The sequence below is a fragment of the Diabrotica virgifera genome, chromosome 4 (genome assembly GCF_917563875.1).
Source record: "Diabrotica virgifera virgifera chromosome 4, PGI_DIABVI_V3a".
NCBI lineage: Eukaryota > Metazoa > Arthropoda > Insecta > Coleoptera > Chrysomelidae > Diabrotica > Diabrotica virgifera.
Genome location: NC_065446.1, coordinates 62,429,552 through 62,454,516, shown reverse-complemented (window position 1 = coordinate 62,454,516; position 24,965 = coordinate 62,429,552). Strand labels below are relative to the sequence as shown.

The 24,965-nt window shown below is 33.7% G+C and overlaps 1 protein-coding gene across 1 annotated transcript in view; it reads left to right on the top strand.

Annotated features, from left to right (window-relative positions):
* The window catches only part of LOC114338070 (cathepsin L-like proteinase), a 51,962-nt gene that overhangs the window by 17,743 nt on the left and 9,254 nt on the right, over window positions 1–24,965 (top strand). The window contains exons 2-3 of the mRNA XM_028288658.2: window positions 4,440–4,727; window positions 20,333–20,470. Of these exons, the coding sequence (XP_028144459.1) occupies window positions 4,440–4,727; window positions 20,333–20,470 (426 nt within the window). The remainder of the gene's footprint in view (window positions 1–4,439; window positions 4,728–20,332; window positions 20,471–24,965) is intronic.

Genomic DNA, 24,965 nt, shown 5'->3' with positions numbered 1-24,965 from the left:
AGATCTTAACATCCGAAAATAGTTTTAGAATATCCAACTATTTAACGTACAATGCTGCTCATCCAGACGCAGCAAGAAGAGCCAGTACTGGAGCAGCTATAATCATAATCATGGAACAACCAGATCTACAAGCAGTCTCCATTGAAATAGAAGATTGGATCGGACCAATCTCGATAGCTGCTGTATACTGCCCACCAAATTATAGAGCTAACAAAAATTCTTTAAGTAATCTCTTTAACCAACTTGGTAACCGTTTCCTGGCAGGTGGAGACTATAACGCCAAACATACTAGTTGGGGTTCAAGACTGTGCGCTCCTGGAAGAGGCAGGGTACTACATCAAATCATATCAGAACAACACTTGGACCATTTGTCTATGTATCAGCCCACATACTGGCCATCCTACCCGCAGAAAAATCCCGACTGTTTAGATTTCTTTGTTACAAAAGGGTTCTAAAGGCGATATCTAAGTATCGAATCAAATCTTGATATAGAGTCTGATCATACAGTTGCTCCTATAGTAGCAACTGTACATTCAGGAATTAAAGAAAAAGAGCCTCTGCCCAAGTTGCACAATTACAAAACCAACTGGCAAGCTTTCAGAGAAAGGGTTGAAGTAAATATTGAACTAAACGTATCCCTAAAGTCACCAGAAGAACTAGAAAAAGAAATCCAAAATTACACAACAATGATTCAGGAAGCTGCATGGAAATCAACACCTCCACCAACAAAAGCAAAAAAAAAATTAGTTGTCCAATAAATATCCGAGAAAAAATAATTGAAAAAAGGTATCTGAGTAGAACTTGGAAGCAAACTAGATATCCAGATGACAAGTTAAGGCTCAATAGTGCAGCACGACAATTGAAGGAACTACTAAAACAACCAAAAAATAACAGCGTTCAAGAATATCTAGAAAATTTAACGCCGTCAGATGCCAGCGATTATGCGCTATGGAATGCTACAAAAAAATTAAAACAGCAACATCGTCATATCCCACCAATTAGAAAATCCAACGGAACATGGGCCAGAAAAAACAATGAAAAGGCAGAAACTTTCGGCGAATACCTAGAAGAAGTTTTCAAATCTATACCAGCTGCTGCAACAAATAACGATCAAGAAATTTACAATTTCCTACAGAACCAAACCCCGACAGGAGAAAATACACTACACGTTTCACCGAAAGAAGTTAAAAACATAATCAATAATAATCTAATAAAAAAGAAAGCACCTGGCTACGACTTACTCACAGGTGAGATAATGAAAAATCTACCTACCCAAGCAATTAAAATGCTAACTCAATTGTGTAATGCGGTACTAAGGCTAAAACACTTCCCAATCCAATGGAAAATTGCGGAAATTATCCTTATACAAAAATTAGGAAAACCTCCAAATGAGCCCACTTCATATCGACCAATTAGTTTAATGCCAGTAATGTCTAAGATCATGGAAAAAATAATAGAAAAAAGACTTATACAAATACTAACAGACAGAAATATGATACCCGACCACCAATTTGGTTTTAGGAAAGAGCATGGTACCGTCGAACAAGTTCACAGAGTGGTCAACGTTATAAATAAAACATTTGAAGAAAAAAGTTACTGTTCAGCGGAATTCCTCGATGTTAGTTAGCCAGGCTTTTGATAAAGTTTGGCATCAAGGACTGTTGTATAAACTGAAAAAGAACTTACCAGAGGAACTATATACATTCCTTAAGTCGTATTTATCAGAAAGATACTTTCGAGTGAAGTTTTAGTCAGCCTTTACAAAACTATATCCCATCAGATCAGGGGTACCGCAAAGAAGCGTTCTGGGACCACAACTGTATCTGATTTATACAGCAGACTTACTAACAAATCGTGATACAACGACCACCACCTTTGCAGACGATACTGCAATCCTAACAGTACACAGAAATCCCGTCGAAGCTGCTGCAAAACTCCAGAGAGTATTAACTCAAATAGATACATGGGCACAAAATTGGAGAATTAAACTGAATGAACAAAAATCAAACCATATTGTTTTTACAAAATGTCACGGTGAATCACCTAAAGTAACAATAAATAATAAGGTAATTCCCTCAGTTACCTCTTTAAAATATCTGGGCATGCACTTGGACAGGGGATTAATCTGGAAAACCCATATATGGAACAAACGGAAACAACTGGGCATAAAATTTAGTAAGCATAATTGGCTTCTAGGGCGTAAGTCTAAGCTCACGACAAGAAATAAACTGCTAGTCTACAACACAATATTCAAATCAGTCTGGGCATATGGTCTGCAGCTCTGGGGAACCGCATCCAAGTCGAATGTATCCATAATTGAGAGATTCCAGTCCAAGGTGTTACGTTCAATAATCGATGCTCCGTGGTTTGTTACTAACAGGGATATTTACAATGATCTGGAAACGAAAACCGTCAGTGGAGTGATAGTGGAGTTAAGTGCAAAATACATCGTACGTCTTGAAAGCCACGCGAATGTGCTTGCAATTAATTTGTTAGACAACAGTCAGGAAACAAAACGGTTAAAGAGACAGACACCATTAGATTTACCGCACAGACATTAATATTGTTACAGTAGCTAAGTTAATATATGTAATACAGTAATTTAATATTATCTCTATAGAGATGTGTGGCGCTGGTCACAATCTCTTCATGTCATTATTTTTCAGATAAAATGTGCCTATTTTTATATGTTATAACAGATTGCCTAATAAAAAAAAAGTAATTTGTACTGGTTTGGTATTTATATGACCGGTTTCATTGATTTATTCTTATGACTGCCTCAAACATTAGCTGAAGAGCATGATTGATAGTGCGTCTCACTGTCTCACTCCCACGTTGATGTCAAATAGAGGAGTCAGTTCTCCATCTACTCTAATTGCATTTTTTCAACCCTGCAACGTCGTTTTTATGAGCCTGATATGTGTTTTATAAATACTTAGATTAGGAAGGTCTTCCAGAATTTTGTCTCTTTTCGCACTATCAAATGCTTGTTTACAACATACAAAATTATATCCATAATACTGTTTAGAAGAATAACTCCATACACAGAGAAAATAATATGCGACTACCAAAGCGGATTCAGACCGGGAAGGTCGACCATAGACCAGATCTTCGTCCTACGCCAGGGGTTGAAAAAAAAACTGGGAATTCAACCGCGATGTACACCAAATCTTCGTGGACTTTGAACAAGCTTACGATTCTGTTAGCAGAGAAGCATTGTGGGAGACTATGGTAGAAATGGGAACACCTGTAAAGCTGGTACGATTAGCACAGATGAGCACGGAGAACGCTTACGCACGAATCAGAATTGGCAGCACCACGTCGGAGGAATTCCTCATTGACACCTGGCTTAGACAAGGAGATCCTCGCCCCCTGCTGTTTAACTTCGCACTAGAACATGCAATAAGAAAAGCTCAGTCACAACTAACAAACTGATTTGCCGCCCAAGGATCAAAAATTCTCTTGGCCTTTGCGGATGACGTGGACACAATTGCACAATCCACCAGAGATGCAAAAGAAGTTTTCACCCTATTCGAGAATGGAGCCAAGGAAGTTGGTTTTACGGTCAACTAGGACAAGACCAAGTACATGGTGGTTACGAAGAACCTAAGATCAAGGGTTAGATAAAACGTAACAATTAATGGATACAACTTTGAATTCGTCAAAAATTTAAGTATCTGGAAGCAATCATAACATCTGAAAATAAATACGAAAAGGACGTTGCAGCCAGGATCATTGAAGGAATCAGGGCATATTACTCATTAATGACCCCACTTTAATCAAAAATACTCAAGACCAGCAAAAATAAGAGTATATAGACAATAAATCGTCCCACAATAACGTATGGAAGCGAAACATGGACTCTGAACCAGCGGGAAACGACAAAATTACTAGTACTTGAAAGAAAGATACTGCGGACTATCTATGGGCCTTGCAGAGAAGAGACAACAGGAGAATGGAGAAGAAGACTCAATGATTAACTCCAGATAATATATGGAGGTGAAAACATAGTAGGCTACATTAAAGCAAACCGAATACGATGGGCGGGTCACGTAAAACGGGAGTACAGAAATGGGAATTAGCTGCTCAGAACCGACAACAATGGAGGGAAATAGTAAAACGCGGCCAAGACTCACATAGAGTTGTAGAGCCAAATAATGATGATGATGATGATGAAATGCCTGTTTAAAGTATAATATAACACATGTTATATAATTTATGTCATAAGCTTTTTCTCGTATGGTTCTTAGTATGAATATATTGTCTGTAGTATTTCTATTTGGTCTGAATCCATATTGGAACCCTTATTACTACTGCGGTCCTTATTCCATTTATTATTAACGTTTTAGTTGTCCCTATTATTGTCATTGTCATTTGTCATATCACAAAATACAAAAAAATATTAAACAAATATACACTAAACTGTATATTATTTTTAGACGAAATACTCCAAAGTTTACGCGACACTAGAAGAAGAAAGCCAAAGGTTTGCAATATTTCAGGAAAATTTAAAGTTAATCCAGGAACATAATGTTAAATACGAAAAACATGAAACATCGTTTACCATGGAAATTACTAGATTTTCAGACAAATCATATAAGGAGCTTACAAGAAGGTTCGAAGAATTTAACATTGACAATTTTGATGACGCTGAAACCACAACTTCTAACGATGTACTTGAATCAACAACTTCTAGATCTCCTATTCCTCATTACTGCAATAACGAAGTAAGTTTTTTATATTATACATAATTGTGTTGAATCTGTGTCATATCACCCTCCCGTATATCTATTTTTTATTTAGCTTAAATACCAAGACAAATAAGGCCATTTGGGCATGGTACAGTTGATTTTGCAATGAGATTACCTATAGTGTCTGTGTTGAGTAAATGTCTTGTTACTTAGTAAAGTCGACTTAATTGTCTTTACAAAGAGACGTTAATTGTATCCGAACGTCTGCGTTTTCGGATTTATTAATGTCGATTTACTAATTTGTTTCTCCGAAACCTGTATAAACAACCTAAGAATAGGCAACTTGCACATTTTTTTATTACATAATAATGTTAGTTTTGTTTAAAAATGAGATTTCCAAAATTTCACGCTTCAAAAACTCGTAATAATTTAGAAATACAAATTAAGTCTTCTGCGGTATAAAATAGTTCAAACGACTCGTGACGTTACATAGTTCTTCTTCTTCTTCTTCTTCTTCCTTTATTGGGTTATATCCCTCGGGATAATTCGCCCAGCTTACACCAGGGAAATACTCTTGTCTTGCTCTGGGCAATCGAATATTTCCAAATATATAATATGTTAAAGCCTCAATTTTTTTAAATATATATTAGCAGGAACATCTTCTTATAGGGCCAGACAGTCCCTAGAGGAAAGGCAATATTATAACATAAGGATTAAGACTTTTATCATTTGGAGGTCTAATACCTTTTTATATCTTTATCTTCTTAATTTTTTTAATTCAAATTTGGGAATTGATTAATTTATAAATTAAGTTTGGCTAAGTTAAGGAATTTAAGGATCAGGTTAATCCTACGTGGATTAAGGTGAAACAGTAGCGATCAACAGGTAGCCAAAACGCGTTCCAAGATTGCGGCCGTAATTTTGAATATTTTTTCGAGATATTTGGCACACGTATTCGTAATATAATAAAGAATGGCGGTACAGAGCCCAATTTGAAAAATATATTAATATGTGGAAATTACTCTGTAATTAAATACAATATTAAAAAAACGAGCCTGTACCGCCATTAAGAAGAACAAAAAAATACACTTTCTTTAAATAAACTTTTTTATCCGATGCCTTGATTTTGTGTCATTTTGGAACTACTAATGAAATAAAAAATTTTAGTAGTTCCAAAATGACACAAAATCTATGCATCGGATAAAAAAGTTTATTTGAAGAAAGTGTATTTTTTTGTTCTTCTTAATGGCGGTACAGGCTTGTTTTTTTAATATTTTATTTAATTACAGAGTAATTTCCACATATTAATATATTTTTCAAATTCGGCTCTGTACCGCCATTCTTTATTATATTACGAATACGTGTGCCAAATATCTCGAAAAAATATTCAAAATTACAGCCGCAATCTTGGAACGCGTTTTCTCCACCTGTTGATCGCTACTGTTTCCTCTTAAGGTTGGACATAAGTAGGCAAATTTCAATGGGAGTAGGGATATTTGTTTTGGCTAATTCTTTGTATAGGTCAAAATTGGGTGACATATTTATAGGGCACTCAAAAATCAGATGATTTAAGGACCCAACTCGGCCACAGTCACAATATGGGTCGTCTTTTACTCCTATCCTGAATAGGTGAACTGGAGTAGCACAATGACCTGTCCTCATTCTAATAATGGTGGTTATATGTCTTCTGTCTTGGTATGCAAAATTGTGGTACCAGGGGAGTTTATCTATCTGACCTACAATTTTAGAGTAAAATGAATTATTTCGATTTTTCCCCTGCCATTCTTGCTTCCACCGATTCCAGATGGAATGCTTGATGTCTGGTAGAAAGTTAGAATAGTGAAGAGTGATACCAGCAGCTACATTTAAGGTTCTACCTATATTAGCTAGTTTATCAGCCACCATGTTCCCTTTAATATTCGAGTGTCCTGGAATCCATGTCAGACTAATATTAACGTTATTTTCTTTCGCTTGAATGATGCCTCTCTTGGTCATGAACGATGAATGTTCTGTTTCCATAGAATAGGTTGATCTGCCTATTTTCTGTAAGGCACTTTTAGAGTCCGAGCAGATGATTGCTTGTTTAATCCCATTTTTCAAAATAATTTGGAGGGCATGATTAATTGCGACAATCTCAGCCGTACATATTTGGGTATACTTAGGTAGTTTACTGGTATAAGAATAGTTGATCTCTCGGCTAAAGACACCAAAGCCTGCTGATCCTTCATCATCAACCGAGCCGTCCGTGAAGAATTTGGTGTGACTAGGTTTATTTAGAATTATTTTTTGGAGTTGAACTGAGGCAAGTTCATCTGAACGATTAGATTGGATATTTATGATTGGAATTGTTGATAATTGATGGTCTAGTTCAAAGTTATGGCATGGGTATAAGTCACTTAAATATAAGTTGGGATAAGTACTTTTAAATTTGTTTTTTAAAAGCACTAGAAATGGAATATTTCTGTTTTTCCAATTATTTTGGTTCCTTTGAATTGCCAAGTCTAACATGTCGAGAGCGGAAATAATTGGGTTGCCAATTAACATTAAATTTTTTAATATAAATTTAGAGCTAAGCCATTCCCATCTAGATTTAAGCGAGATCTGACCACTTTCACTTAAGAGAGCATGAATTGGGGTAGATTTTATGCATCCAGTTATAATTCGGATACTTTTGTATTTTATTTTCTCCAATCTTTTAATTAAGGAAGTTGGACAATCGAAAATTACCTGGCAGCCATAGTCCAGATGGCTCTGAATCAGACCATTGTGTACAATTTGTAAGGTTTTTGGATCACTTCCCCAATAAGTCCCACAAAGAGCTCTCATCACATTCAGGCCACGATTTACTTTTAGTTCTATTGAGTTTACATATGAATTCCACTTTATAGTGTAGGAAACAGAGGTTGAACCTTGCAAAATGGACACAAGTCCGGTTTTATTTTTTTTCTGGCATATCAAGGGGTGCTTATTATCAGACTAACTTTTTCTGAAAAAATTTCGCCCCGGAACCCCCCTTTTCACCCCTTTAAAGGGGGTAATTTATGGTTTTTGCAGAACGTAGCCCTTCCTGTACCTTTTACAAAAAATTTCTTTTATAGAAATATGAAGAGGACTATATTTTCTACGATTTATTTCCGACAGCATCTCTCTATCATCCACAGTTTAGCAAGGGTGGCGCCCCAAATTTGACAAGTTTTTAAAAAAGATGTTTTTAGAAAAAATATATTTTTCGCTAACTGTAACGGAAATTAAAAAGAAATGCTACGGAGATTATTCACAAATATATGATTGATTTTTTCGTATAGGTTTGACTTAAGGGTAATTGCCCTTTTTTTAATTACAGGGTGTTACATTTTAAAAAACCCCTTTTTATACCATCTGAACCGTTTATGCTAGAGTAAAAAGACTTTCAGCGATTACCCATGTACTGGAGTTATTTACAAATTTGTATAATGCACCCCCATTTTTCCCAGGAACCACCCAAAAAAGAAGAAGAATTAATAAATAAAGTGATTTTCTTGGAATCCTTCACACACAATGCCCTTCATTAATATGCTTCATATATCATTTTGTGCAAGTTATTATTACCCATGCATGGACACTAAACGCGATTTCCTAGTGCAACCCTTGTAGCCAAAAACAATAAATAAAATGGGGGGTTAAATTTTTTTTTTTGTTTTTTGCTTTTTGATCCATATGGGCATATGCTTGATCAATAGTGCTTTTCAAAAATATATATGGTTATTGCAACATCCCTGCGCAAACCACCCCTATCCTTGAAAATATACTGCAGAAACTACCCCTATACCTTATCCAGCATGTTTTTACGATTTTTTCATTACCTGTTCATTTTTTTTAAACAAAACTTATACAAGGTTAAAGACCACTATTTACTCTAAAAATTAGGTCCTATTCATTTTTTTCGTTTAAGCAACCGTTACGGCACAGTGGCGCCGTAAACCTCATATATGCTTTGACGGGCTCCAGTTTTTGTTTATTTTTTCGTCATCTGTTTGTTTTATTGATAAAGTACTTATGTAAAATAAAACAACACAGTGTAACCTACAAATCATGACCTATGCACATTTTACATTTTTTGCTCCCCAAAGCTACAGTGGTGGCCCAAAATAAATTTTTTCATATTTTCGCCACCTACACGCATTTTATTGCGTTAATGCTACCTTAATAGCACAATATTCACCCCTAAGTGGTCGCTAAGCAGTGGCGGATCCAGGGAGGGGTGATGGGGGCGATCACCCCCACCCCTCTCAAACAAGTGATATTATATTTGAAGATTATAAAAATATTCATTTTTTTTTATAGAAATACTTATATAATATTAATATTATTTTTATAAGAACGACTTTTTATGCTTTAGCGACAGTAGCGGATCCAGCATCGTTAAGAGGGGGGTGCCAATTGGTTAAATTTCTATAAAAATAAATGAATATTTTTATAATCTTTGAATATAATATGACTTGGTTTGAGAGGGGGGGAGGTGTTCACCCCCATCACCCCTCCCTGGATCCGCCACTGCGTAGCGACCACCTAAGGGTAAATATTGTGCTGTTAAGGTAGCATTAATGCAATAAAATGCATGTAGGTGGCGAAAATATGCAAAAATTTATTTTGGGCCACCACTGTGGCTTTGGGGAGCAAAGAATGTAAAATGTGCATAAGTCATAATTTGTAGGTTACACTGTGTTGTTTTATTTTGCATAAGTACTTTATCAATAAAATGAACAGATGACGAAAAAAAAAACAAAAACTGGAGCCCGCCAAAGCATATATGAGGTTTACGGCGCCACTGTGCGGTAACCGTTGCTTATACGAAAAAATGAATAGGGCATAATTTTTAGAGTAAATAGTGGTCTTTAACCTTGTATAAGTTTTGTTTAAAAATAATACATAGGTAATGAGAAAATCGTAAAAACATGCTCGCCAAGGGATAGGGGTAGTTTCTGCAGTACATTTTCAAGGATAGGGGTGGTTTTCGCAGAGATGTTGCAATAACCGTATATATTTTTGAAAAGCACTATTGATGAAGCATATGCCCACATAAATCAAAAAGCAAAAAACAAAAAAAAATTTTCAACCCCCCATTTTATTTATTTTTTTTTGCTTAAGGTGTTGCACTAGGATATTGCTTTTGGTGTCCATGTATGGGTAATAATAACGTCCACAAAATGATGTATGAAGCATATTAATAAAAGGCATTGTGTGTGAAGGATTCCAAGAAAATCAATTTATTTATTAATTCTTCTTTTTTTGGGGTGGTTCCGGGGAAAAAATGGGGGTGCATTATACAAATTTGTAAATAGCACCAGTACATGGGTAATCGCTGAAAGTCTTTTTACTCTAGCATAAACGGTTCAGATGGTATAAAAAGAGGTTTTTTAAAATGTAACACCCTGTAATTAAAAAAAGAGCAATTATCCTTAAGTAAGACCTATACCAAAAAATCAGTCAATTATTTGTGAATAATTGCCGCAGGATCTCTTCTTAATTTCCGTTACAGTTAGAGAAAAATATATTTTTTTTTAAAACATCTTTTTTAAAAACTTGTCAAATTTAGGGCGCCACCCCCGCTAAACGGTGGGTGATAGAGAGATGCTGTTGGAAAGAAATCGTAGAAAATATAGTCCCCTTCATATTTCTAAAAAAGAAATTTTTTGTAAAAGTTACAGGAAGAGCTACGTTCCGCAAAAACCACAAATTACCCCCTTTAAAGGGGTGAAAAGGGAGGTTCCGGGGCGAAATTTTTTCAGAAAAAGTTAGTCTTATAATAAGCACCCCTTTATATACCAGAAAAAAAATAAAACCGGACTTGTGTCCACTTTGCAAGGTTCAACCTTTGTTTCCTACACTATTAAGTTTTTTTGAATATTCACCCCCAGGTATTTGACTGAATCCACCCAACCAATATTCTGGTTACAAAATATTACGTTAGGGGGAGAGATTTTCGTGTTTCCTTTTGTAAATAATATTGCGGAAGATTTGTTCTTAGATAGATTTAAATTGTGGTCTAGCAACCATGATTTCATCTGAATCAAGAATTTATTTACCTTAATTACCAATTCATTAATATCACTCCCTCTAATCAGAAGAACCAAATCGTCTGCATACTGAATTAGTTTGCATGAAGAGGGGATTAAATCATACAGGGAAAGACAATATAGGTTGAAGAGGATAGGGCTTAATGGGGAACCTTGGGGTAGTCCCAGACTTGATTTTCTTGGGCCATGGGTTTGTCCCAGTTTGTCTTTGACAAATTAGCCAGTTGGGTTGGAATGTTATACTTTAATAATTTGGAATACAGGAGTGATATATTGACATTATCATGAGCAGAAGAGATATCTAGAAAGATGCCAATAGTGTATTGGTTTTGAGCAAAGCCTATTTGAGTTGTTGAGGTGAGGTATGTAAGGCATTCCGTACAACCTCTACCCCTTCTAAATCCTAGTTGTAGTGGATTAAAAATCTTATTATGTTCCACAGTCCACTCTATTCTATTCTTTATAAGAGTTTCGAGCATTTTGCCTACACATGAAGAAAGAGCTCTTGGTCTAAAGTTTAACGGATTATTACAATCTTTATCTTTTTTGATTATAGGTAAAATTACTGATTGTTTCCACTGAACAAGAACTATACCGTTCTAAGACTTTCATTGAAAAGTTGAATTAATAACAAAGATCCAACAACGGGAAGATTTTTTAACATTGAGTAGGAAATCTGATCCAAACCAGGAGCCGAGTCAGATTTAATTGAGAGGGAGTTCTGATACTCGTCGAGAGCAAATGGCGGTTCTAGGGCTTGAGGAGATCTAACCAATACTTTATTGACAGCGGAAAGGGGGGTTAAGCAACATAGAATTTCGTGGGATATAGGAGTAGAGGGCAATTGTGTATATATTGAAGGTTTCGAAGCCGATACCTTATTAATTTTCTCCCACACAACTTTTAGAGGAGTGTTTCTATTTAATTTACTGCAAAATAGCCTGAAACTAGTTTTACGTTTTGATTTTAGGAATTTTCTTGATTTGGCTATATTCTTTTTAGCCTTGATATAGTTTTCCATTGAGGGGATATTTTTAAATTTTTTTAAGGCAGACACTCTCGCAGAGACGACTTCAGCACATGAGTCATCCCACCATGGAATGTGGTATTTGGAATTATTAGGAGGGTGAAGCCAAGGTATTGTTTCATCAGCTACCGATGATATGGAGTTATTAAAAAATTCGTAATCTTCCCTGGGAGAAGCTGAGAAAATGCTGTTTATATTGTTATGATAACTAGACCAATCAGCTTTTTTTAGATTTCTTCTTTTACATGAACGCGGGGGAGATAGAGGACATACACCTATCTGACATATTATGGGGAAGTGGTCACTAGTTCCAGTATCTGAAATAGTGGACCACTTGCCCACACTGGCTGCCACTTCGACTGATGCCATTGTTAGATCTACTACCGACTTACTGCCTCCTGGGGCCACCAGTCTAGTTGGGGACCCATCATTGAGAAATACTAGCTCAAGTTCCTCCAAAGGATCAAAAATAATCCTACCATTGTGACTGTCTCTAGAACTACCCCATGCCTTATGATTACAATTTAGATCACCCATGATTAAAAATGGCTTATTAAGTGATTTAACAAGGGAAAACCAGTTGGATTTGGAGATAGAGTTTTCTTGTGGACAGTATATATTAAGAATATTCAAATTAAAGTTAGGGAGAAATGTGAGTTGGAATTGGACACCATGATTGAAGCCTGGATGGGCAATTTGAATTTCCCTATAATCAATATTGTTTTTGATAAGAGTAATTAATCCGCCATAGCCATCCTCTCGATCTTTTCTGATTATTTGATACCCTCTACATCTTATAACATGTTGGTTTGAGAGCCAAAATTCGCTAATAAGGATTATATCTGGGTTAAGGTTTTTTATAAGGATTTTTAGATTGTCAGAATTAGTGTTATATGAACGTATATTCCACTGAATAATAGTTATCGGAGTGTTAGGATTCATTATATAGAGTATGTTTGCTAGACCAAGAAGTCAAAAGATCTCGAATCCTCAGGCTCGAGATCCTCTATTCCCCTCTGACCCTGGTTTACATTTGTATTGAAAGGTGATACACTTTTGTTTATGCTAGTCTTTAGATCTGCCATGTTGTAAGGAATGGAGTATAATTTTGAGTTTATTAAGTCCCCAATGAAGGTCATGACGAGCTCCCTGTGAGATTGATTCAGCATAGACATGGCCTGATTGAAATCCATATGAAGTTGGGATAAAGATTGTGAGTTAGTGATTTGAGAATCAGAGTGAGCAGGATTGAATTTTGAAGTCGAGGGCTCATTTATTCTTCTACCTGATGGATTAATAAGTAGTCTTTGGTGGGATATTTTATCATAACCTGTATTTTCTTGTATTGAAGGTCTTCTTCTTTTTGATGGAGATTGAGTGATTTGACTAAAAGGTTTGGAATATTGAGCTGAGGCTGCAGACCTCCTCTCCTGCGGTAAGATGCCATTAGAATTATTCTGATCGCTATGTAAGGGGGGGAAATCGTTTATGTTTAAAGATGAAATATTATGTATCCTAGGAACCTGCTGAATTGCCTCATAGAAAGATAGATTAGAAAAGGACATTAGATTCTTAATATCTTTTTGTCTGACTCTCTCTCTACAATTACGACTACTTGATTCATGGTCAGAAGATTTGCAGAAAATGCAATATTTTGTACACGTATTAGATGAAGAATCCTCATGAGAAGTTCCGCATCTAGCACATTTATTTTTTCTCTACATTGGTTCGTAGAATGGCCATAAAGTAAGCAATTCCCACATTGAAGAACAGGGCTGATGAATGGTGTGACCCTCATTGGTAGTTGATATATGGAAATTTCTTTAGGAATAGTTTTTCCTGAAAAAGTTATGCTAATAGTTCCCGTGGAGACAAATGCAACCTTTGAATCCACTTGTACTCTTCGGTTCATTCGCTTAACACTTAATATCTTACATAAAGCCAAGTTGGTTTCTGATGCCTCCTTTATTTCTTTCTCTGTGAATCTTTTATTAACTCCCCTTACTATACCCCTACAAGAAATCTGATGAAATGGAATGAACACGTCATACCCTAGGGCTTCCCAATCTTTCCTCACAACGAAATCGTTGGCTGCTTTTCTAGTGGCAAATAATACACCTATCCTGTTTTTACTTTTTCTACTGATTTTCGTGATGTCTTTAATTTTTAAAACGGAAATAGATTTAGCTATACTTAACACGTGGTAATCTCCAATATTTTTATCCTGACCCTGGACAAATACTTCATAAGGACCTATGTCGGTCTCCGAATATAGTATTTGTTTTTTTCCTTTAAGACTTTTCTGAATAATTGGAGGTTGAGATTGACATTCATGTTGGTTGATTTTATTAGGAGGGTCAGGTGGTGGAGGAGGATCGGAAGGAACTTCTTCCTCCATCTTATGCGGCAAATTGACGAATTTAAAATCTATGCCAGTCGATGCAAATTAGAAATTAACAGGAAAATATAGATAGTTTTGGCCCTTACCCTTTGGATGAGTTTCAAAAGTGGTCCGTTCACCTCGAACGATAATCACAGATTTGTCTATTTTATGTTTTCTTCCAAAAAATTAAATATCAAACACAACAAAATTCACAACAGATATTCACTGCGAAAAGAAGCCGAGGCTGTTCATCCCAGCGGACCTCGACTTCTTATCAACGACAAATAAAAAATTAACAAGAGCTAACAACTGTTTTCAAATTAAATTAGGTTTGATGAGGTTTTTTTAGCAAAAATTAAAAACTGTCAACTCTGACGTTTTTTTCGTTCGCAATTTTCGACGTTACATAGTTTTATTATATAGTTATGATTATGGTTATATTTAGGTATATTCTTCTTCTCCTTCTTTAGTTTATTGGCCTTCACCTACTTGGGTATTTGACCAGCTCATCGTCGCGGAACAATGGAAAATATTTATATTCTAATGACATTTATCGTATGTCATTGTAATAATATATACCAGTTTGTTGAGATTGGAGTTTGATACAGTTTTTGAAGGAAAGGAAAGAAGGTTTACTATGAAAAATAAAACCATTTTGTAAAACTACAAGTTTTCTGTGAATAGTTCAAACGATCAAAAACACTTGTGACGTCACGTAACTGAATTTTCTACTGACGTTTATAATGTCTAATTTAAAATTATATAAAATTTTGTTTACTTTGTTGGTGTAGAATGTAAACGTATAACCGGATGACGTCACGACGCGTTTTGGGCTGGCTGGTATAATTTGAATTTTTAATCGTCTTTAGGGGCCAAACGAAAGACAAAAAAACTTTTTTATCTTTTATACACGTTTTAAATTATGTTCTGTTTTGATTTATAACATTTTTTTCGAATCTAAAATTTTATGCAAGTTCCCTATTATGGATTTTTAATAAATGTTTATAACTATTGTAAAAATGAATCAACAACCTTGATATCTCGTGGAAAGTTGGGTCTTATATTACTAAACGTGTGGATAAAATTTGTGAAATGGAAAAGTCATTCACCAATTAGTTGAAAAGGTATTCAATTTGTTTATTCCAAGCAACTTCTTTTTGCAATAACATAAGTCAGAAAAAAATTACCTTACAATGAAATAAAGAGAGAGAGAAAGAAAGTTATTTTGTCAAAAGACTATAAAATGATTTACTGTAAAGAGGCCGAAATCATTAGACCGAAAGCAGTAGACCGAACTCATTAGACCGAAAAGCACTTTACCGAAACCTCACTAGACCGAACAGTAGGCGACCGAAAAGTAGGAGACCGAAAAGCATTAGGTACATGATACAGGGTGCTCAAACAGGATTGTAATCTGAGCAAGGGTAATAACATCAACCTCCCTTCACCCTTTATCCAGGCTTAGGACTGGCAGCACAAAGTAAGAGGTTGTTTTTTTGTTTTGTTTTTTGTTTATTTTTTTGTTTTTATTTGTTTTTGGTTTATTATTTTATTTACTATGTAGAATACTAAAAACTAAATAAGTGAAAATTAAAGGTATATGCAATCACCCTTAAGTAATTAAGTATATTACCATGAATATCAAAGTTACCGAGGCGTTTTAATTTGTCAGCAGACTCTGTTTACTTTTTCTGGCTTGTGGATGGTTTGTTCGCCAGCTAAATATTGTTATATTCTTAGTTCGTTCAAACTCTCTTCTTTCTGCACAGCTTCAAAAAATTTCCAAATACTTGGATGATTTGCAAAAATTTGGTTCTGAAAACCTCTATGCCATCTTTCCAAGAAGTTATTTGTTTTCGGTAAACCTTCATTCACACCTTCAAAACAATTCCACATACCTTTGCTGCAATCTTTTTTAATTTATGTACCATTTCGGTCTAATGCTATTCGGTCTAGGGAGATTTGAGTAAAGTGCTTTTCGGTCCAATGAGTTCGGTCTAATTGTCGTGTACCGTTTAAAATAGTTAGAACAAACCATTTTCAGTTTAGTATAACTTTCGCTATTGCCCGGGAGGAATTATTTTTTTATATTCGAAAAACTCAAATTTCTCACTAATGAAAAAGTTTTAATACACAATTAGTAGACCAGTAACGATCTGCGAAAAAACGTCTATTTTTGGATGTGAGGGGTGGCATTCGGATTTTTGCAGATAAAGTTAGGTGACACCTTCAGTAATAATAATTGACTTATGCTCCTTCTCAAATATGCCCGGAACAATAATAAAAAAATTATAATATTAAAAAATTTCGAAAAACATCGATTTTTTTCTGCTTTTTTGCTTATAACTTTAAAACGATTCGTTTTGGGATAAAGTGGTACAAAAATAAAATAAAGATAATTGAATTTTGTATGGTATACGACTGGTAAAAAATATCTGAAGGTATTATCTTTTCTGCAATATAGCAATAAATACAAAATAAGGGGGCGAAATAAGTCTGTTGTTATTCAATATTTTTTAACAACTTTGGTGGCACTTAGAACCTTCGTAATTCGCTTAGGAAATTCTTTGTAATATACTGAAATCGTGTACCAAATTTCATTAAAATCGACCAAATAAATTTCGCATAATAAATTTGCAATCTAAATGTTTTTAAAAAAGTTCAAATTTTTTAAAATCTTTCTGAACAAAAAGTAGACCATTTAGAAGTTGGCTAATTTTTTTACATATAAAGAGGTGCTCTACCTATCTAATACACTTTACAGAATTAAAATCGGATTATTTAAGGGACGTCAGCAATGTTTTAAATTTATAAACAATTTTTTGGCTTATAAAAAAATAGCTTTGTTTTATAATAAAAAAATTATTTTTCAGCAATGCAAATAATTAAAACCGGTATAATTTGCCTTAAACTTTCAAATGCTGTCAGCAGAATATTTTTTAATCAAACGTTATTCGCGTTCAAAAATTGCAATTTCTCGATTTTTTGAAGGTTCCACCGCGTTTATCTCAAAAACTATGCATCCTACGAAAAAACTTGTAAGAACATTTTTTGCTTAGAATTACCCAGCAAATACAAAAAAAAATTATTTTGCGAAAAATCGATGTTATGTAATTCCTCAAGTTCTTTGTTTATAATTATAACAATCTTATCGACAGCCAGATCAACTGTCACCCAAAAAATTCGTGTTCTACGGGTCAAAATACATAAAAAACTTGGGTAAGTCCGTCCAAATAAAGGAGCCCGTAGCACCCCTCCTGGCCACAGCACTAATTTGTTTATAAGCCAAAAAATTGTTTATAACTTTAAAACATTGCTGAGGCTGCTTAAATAATCCGATTTCAATTCTGTAAAGTGCATTAGATAGGTGTAGTACTTTTTTATATGTAAAAAAATTGACAAATCTTTGTATGTTCCAGTTTTTGGTGTGCAAGATTTTAAAAAATTTTAATTTTTTAAAAAAAGTTTAGATTGCAAAATTATTATGCAAAATCTAGTAAGTCAATTTTAAGAGGAAACAGTAGCGATCAACAGGTAGCGAAAACACGTTCCAAGATTGCCGTTGTAATTTTGAATATTTTTTCGAGATATTTGGCACACGTATTCGTAATATAATAAAGCATGGCGGTACAGAGCCCAATTTGAAAAATATAATAATATATAGAAATTACTCCGTAATTAAATACAATATTAAAAAAACGAGCCTGTACCGCCATTAAGAAGAACAAAAAAATACACTTTCTTCAAATAAACTTTTTTAACCGATGCCTAGATTTTGTGTCATTTTGGAACTACTAAAATTTTTTATTTCATTAGTAGTTCCAAAATGACACAAAATCTAGGCATCGGATAAAAAAGCTTATTTGAAGAAAGTGTATTTTTTTATTCTTCTTACTGGCGGTTCAGGCTCGTTTTTTTAATATTGTATTTAATTGCAGAGTAATTTCCACATATTAATATATTTTTCAAATTGGGCTCTGTAACGCAATTGTTTATTATATTACGAATACGTGTGCCAAATATCTCGAAAAAATATTCAAAATTATAGCTGCAATCTTGGAACGCGTTTTGGCTACCTGTTGATCGCTACTGTATCACCTTAATGAAATTTGGTGTACGGTTTTATCACATTACAAAAATTTTCTAAGCGAATTAGGAAGGTTCCAAGTGTAACCTAAGTGATGGAAAATCATTGAATAAAGACAGGCTTGTTTTGCCCCTTATTTTATATTGATTGCTATTTTGAAGCAAGGGTGATAAATTAAGACATTTTTAATTAATCGCATCTGATGGTATATTTAATTATCTTTGTTTTATTCCTATACGACTTTGTTCTAAAATGAATAGTTTTTAAGTTATAAGCATAAAAATATAGAAAAAAAAAACGAAATTTTTTTGAAATTTTTAAATATTTTATTTTTTTTTATTAATGTTCCGGGCATATTTGAGAAGGAGCATAAATCAATTATTATTAACGAAGTTATCACCTAACTTTATCCGCAAAAATCTGAATGCCACCTCTCACATCCACCTAAAAACAGATCCTTACTTGTCTATAGGGAAAGTACTCAAATGTGTATGCCTCAAATTTGTATGTGTCATGCGCCAAAACGTGCTGAGTGCTTTCCGAACGTCGCGTCGTTATAACCTATGTGAACGTCGTGTTAACGTTAGGTGCTTCAGGATGGCCCTCAGTTTAGCAGAAAAATTTTTATCGTGGCGTGCTATTTTAGGCCATACAAAAAAGGTCTCGAAAACGATCGAAGCTTAAAATCAACAATGGTTTAAGCAGGATGGAGCAACCTGTTACACGGCCAGGGAGTCTCTTAGAATACTGCGTGATCATTTTGGGACATCGCTACTCACCAGACCTAACGCCATTTGATACGTACATGTGGGAAATACTGAAAGAGGCAGACCGATACACCATTTGACATTCCGGAGTTGTGAATTAGAATTGAAGTTTTTTCTCGTGCCAGAGGGTATCTCTAATAACTATTTTACCGGGAACGTCATCGTGAATAATGCTTGCCAGGCTATATCATGTATACTAAATATTTAAATAATCATAAATAATATTTCAATACGCCACATAATGAGAGGAGACAAGTACTCTCTGCTAAGACTCATAATCTAAGGAAAAATCTCGGGAAAGAGAAATGTGGGACGAAAAAGGATTTCCTGGTTGCGATATTTAAAGGAGTGGTATGGGCACAGTTTAATACAGTTGTTCAGAGCTGCAGCCAACAAAGTTAAGATTGCTGTGATGGTAGCCAACCTCCGATAGGAGACGGTATTGCCAGAAGAAGAACAAACATTTCAATATTCATTTCAGTATTGTTTATTTTGGCGCACACTGTACATTTTTTTAATTCCCAGTTTGTTTATTTGTAACAATCAATAAGACACCAAATAAGCGGCATTTGAGAGATGTACAACTGAAGCTTTAATGTAAAACTACAAAGTTTTGAAAAATATTGTCTTTGAGAAGACAAAAAGACCTGGGACAAAGTCCCCAGCCTCAACAGAATAATTTTTATCTTATTCTTCTGTTCTAGTATATACGATATTTATGAATGAATGTGACAAATTGTACAAAAGGAAAAGTTGTACTACTTTAAGGGCCGGTTGTCCGAACGCTAATCAAGAAGTTGATTATAATCAAGTCCCCTTAACAGCCATCAAATAACAAAATCCGTTGTTCGTACGCCAATCAGTGGATTGTAATCAGTTATGTTAATTATCATTATGATAATTAACATCATTGATTAATTAATTAATTATTAATTATTAATTAACATAACTAATCAATTAATCTCATAATTGTAATCAAATATGTTTCCAGCAACTCAATCAAAGTTGACATTGACAGTTGGTGACAGTAATTAAATATTTGATATTGATCAGTTGATTCCATTTTTGATTAACATTCGAACAACCGACCCTAAATCTCAAATCAATAGCTGTCATAATCATAATATAATAGGTTTGTTCTAGCAAACAGTCAAACTAGTCAGAAACCGTCAGCAAACAGTTGGTCAGTGAGAGAACATAATACAGTCACCAGTGCTATCCCCTCTACTCGCGCTGGTCCGCTATTCGCAGATGGTTTCAAACCGTTTGAAACTGATGCTAGAACAAACCTATTATAGCTAATATATGGCACCATTTTCAGAGCATATATCCTTATCGGCACTTTAAAAATTTTGAGGACGATGATGATGTTCCAGAATCAGTCGATCTTAGATTAAAAGGATATGTTTTGCCACCGAGGGATATGGGTGATCTTGAAGAGCATTGGGCATTTTCAATTGTAAGTATTACTTTATTAGTAAAATTTGATAAAAATTTTTTATCCTGGGAAAAGCTATATTAGTTTAAAAAGCCCCTGTAGGGCTACACCATAATTTTTAGATTCTTACCTTATTGTCAATTATATCTATTATTATATTATGGTATTCTTATTGTAATATATTATAATTATATTATATTAATTCTTATGGTATGCTCGACTTAAGCTTAAGATCTGTTGGTGCAACCGGGCATAAAAGTCTTGAATGTGTAAAAACATAGTAAAATCCAAAGGGTGGATATAAAATCCTATGGATATGGCCTTAGGACAACATATGACTCCCACACGTGGTAAGTGGGTTACTAGGTAACAATTAATCAGGTCAATATGTTAAGAGAGGTGAAAGACGACTCAAGTCAACAATAGTTTAAAATAAAATAATCCCAAAATACCCATCGGGAGCGGATACAAGAAGGTTTGAACCTTAATTTAAGCATTTGGTAACCTCAAAAATAATAGTTTTTACTGGTGCTTTTCGACCTTGAAAATAGCCATTTTTCGTTTTTTTTTTCAATTTTAAATTGCTAATAACTCGAAAACGATCAATACTAGAGAAAAATTGCGAGAAACATTTTTTGTTCAGAATGATCCAGAAAACCTAACAAAAATTTGTCCAAGTCAAAAATATTGTTTTTTTGCAATTTGTTTAAAAAAAATTGCTTAAAAAATTGGGACCACTTTTCGCGTGGGCGACTTTTTGAACCTTATAGCCCAATTAATGCCCGTTTTGGAGTGTAATTTTCAGGGGCAACTCCGAATTGCATGAACATTTGGATTTAGGTTCTACTTACCCTCCACTTCAAAGTGGAATTTGTCTCATTGGTTGCTTTTACTTGGGGGGTGACAGTCACCCCTTCTCAGGGGGTGAAAAACGCGTGTTTAAAATAAGCCCGGAAATGGATAAATTGACCGATTATAAGCAACTTTAGTTCTATAAAATTTTTTACCTAAGTCAATACTTTTCGCGTTATTCGCAATTGGAAATGTTGATATTTCGACAAAAAAACTACGTTTTCAGACTGTTTTTCGCAAATAACTCAAAAAGTAAATATTTCATCGAAAAAAATATTCTAAGCAAAAGTGTAGTTTATAAAAAAAACAAAAAAAATGATGTATCAGTAAAGTATATAAATTGAGAAAAAGCATGTTGTAGCTCATGAAATATACGTTGTTATTCGTCTAATTCCAAATCGAATAAGTCAACGCGAAATCACCGAAAAATTAAGCACTTTTCGAAAAAAGCTTATTAAAAAAAGATTTATATTTGTTTTTTACAAAAGTTTCTAGCAGCAAAATAAACGAGTTACACTGAAAAAAATTTGGCCCCTTTTTTGGTAAAAAACATTGTAAAACCCCCCTCTATTTAAAACCCTAAATAAAATTAATCGTTACCCCTTTACCGTTTATTTTAACTCCAGGTATATTATTTATATGATCTGTAAGTTTGATTGGCTTGAAGTGCTTATTTTTGAAAAAAATTGGTTTTATAGTAAAACAAAATTTTCTAAAGATTTTTGAAAAATTTCCTTTTTTCAAAATAACTTAAAAAGTATTAGTGATAAGAAAAATCTTAAAGAGTAAAAAATATAGGCTTTGTTATTATAAATATGCTAGTTTCAATTTGTTTTTTCCACAGGACAAAAATTGGTTAAGATATGACTTCAAAATTTGCATACACTCGTGATTAGTGACCCGTTCAAGCTTTTTTAACTATAACCCTTTCAAATATAAGCACTTAAACCGGTGAGATTGACAGATCATATAAAAAATAGATAAGTAAGTAAATTGTTTGTAAAGTGGTAGCGATTAATTTTATTTGAGGAGCTAAACACGGGGAGATTTGCATGATTTTTTTACAAAAAAAAGGCCCAACTTTATTTTGAGCGTAACTCGCTTATTTTTAATGTTAGAATCTTTTATGAACAATTCTAATAAAGCTTTTTATAAACACTTTAAAAAAGTTTAAATAGGTTTTTCCCGAAAAGTGCTTAATTTTTCGGTGATTTCAGCTTGAAATATTCGATTTGGAATTAGACGCACAAGAACGTATTTTTCATGAACTACAACTTTGTTTTTACTCGATTGATAGACTTTACTGATACAATTTTTTTTCAGTTTTTTTATAAGCTACACTTTTACTAAGGATATTTTTTTCGATCAAGTATTTATTTTTTGAGTTATTTGCGAAAAACTGTCCGAAAACGTAGTTTTTTTGTTGAAAAATAAACATTTTCAATCGAAAATAACTCGAAAAGTATTGACTTACATAAAAAACTATATCGAACAAAAGTTGCTTAAAATCAGTCAATTAATCCATTTCCGGTCTTATCTTGAATACATGTTTTTTCACCCCCGAGAAGGGGTGACGAAAGCAACCAACAGCACAATTTTAACTTTGGAGTGGAGGGTAAGTAGATCCTATATCCAAATGTTCATGCAATTCGGAGTTGCCCCTGAAAATTACACGGTATCGCCGTATTTCCTGTTCATTTACTGGGGTATTATTCTGGGGTGTCTCGCGAATGTCATTATGCAAAAAATCTCTTGGGAATATTTTTTCCAACGAGCCCGCCGTTTTCGCCTTGTCTAGTAGTATAAAGGTAAAATCGAAATTTTGCCAAAAATCAAACAGGGAGAAGTGGAAACAATAATTAAATGTGAAGGATCAATCTTCTCTCTTTTATATCCTTGATTGACTAATAGTGCAGTCACTGAAGGTTTTCACCTCCGATTTAGTTGAACCTCCATCGATTTTCATGAAAATTGGTGAGTAATTATAGGATACCTCAAGGAACAAAGGTGATATGATGCCAACTTGCGCTTTTACCCTGGGGGTGGATGCCACCCCTTCTCGGGGGTGAAAACTATTTTATAAAAAATAATACGATAAGTCGATAGAGGGACAAATTATAAGCAAAATTTGTTATATAAAGTTATTAAAATAAATCAACACTTTTTGAGTTATTAAAGACCAAATATTTTATTTTTTCGTAAAAAAATGCATGTTTTAAATCGGTTTTTCAAGTATAAATCAAAAACTATAAGTTTTTACAAAAAAGTTATTACTACTGACATTGAAGAAATTAAAAAACTGAATACATTCCTCATATAAAGAACTAAATTAATGTTAGTTCAAAGTGAGTTATTGGCAATTGAATGTATATTTTTTTCGACGAGTACACAAATCTAAGTATTCAAGCTTAAATAACGGGAAAACGATGCAATGTATAAAATATTCCTGCTAAACATTTGCCAAAGTACTTCGGAACACCCATCAAGTGAGCTTCAGAACAAGGTAATAGCGTCAAAGTTAAGCAAGTTATAATAAAATAAAAGAACCGTTCGAACTTTTTAGGAAAAAGTGAAAAATAAAACATACGACATTTCCAAAAAAATTAAAATTTATAGTAATCCTTACAAAAATTTCTTTATATTAGCATAAGTAATGTGTTCGATAATTTTGACCGGTTTAGAATGCATATTTTTGAAAAGATATAATTTAAAAAGATCACAATTTTTAAAATTATTGTAATTCTCATATTCTTTTGATAATAACTCCAAAAATACTCTATATACGTAAAAAATAATGTATAACCAAATTTAAGTTTTTTCTGTGCCAAATATTTAACCTGTTTTACTATTTCTATGGGGTAAAAAATAACCGAGATAGAAACGTTTAAATCTTAAATTTTGCTGTGGGAACCATGCAACCGAGGTCATTTAACCTTTTATTTTTAAAAAAGCAAGGGGTTTAAAAGATTAGGTTCAACGTACTTAAATAGCACTTGGAATTAACTTCCAAACAGTTTTTAGACAAACCTGGTATCGTAAACACCAACGGAGTTATTAAAAAAAAACAATAAAATATTTTGGAAAAATTTTTAAAAGATAAATTTTGAAAAAATTTTAGAGCATAAATTTTAACGCTATCTACATGTTTGGGGGCTCATTTAATAGATATTTTTAGGTACTTTGACAAATGTTAAAAAAGTTTATGTTATAAAATGCATCAATTTCCCGTTATTTCAGCTTGAATATTTAGAGTTTTTTACTCGCCGAAAAAAATATACATTCAATGACCTATAACTCACTTTTAGTTAACACTAAAAGGTTTTTGTAGTAAGGGGTTTTATTTTATTTTTTATTAGCTTCAATTTTGATAATAATAACTTTTTTGTAAAAACTTACACTTTTTGAGTTATTGATGAAAAATTGGTTAAAAACATGCATTTTTCTCAAGAAAAATTAAAATCTTTGATCTTTAATAACTCAAAAAGTTTTGATTTATTTTAATAACTTTATATAACAAATTTTGCTTTAAATTTGTCCCTCTATCGAATTATGGGGTTCTTTTTAATAAAATAATTTTCACCCGCGAGAAGGGGTGGCATCCACCCCCAGGGTAAAAGCGCAAGTTGGCACCATATCACCTTTGTTCCTTGAGATATCCTCTAAC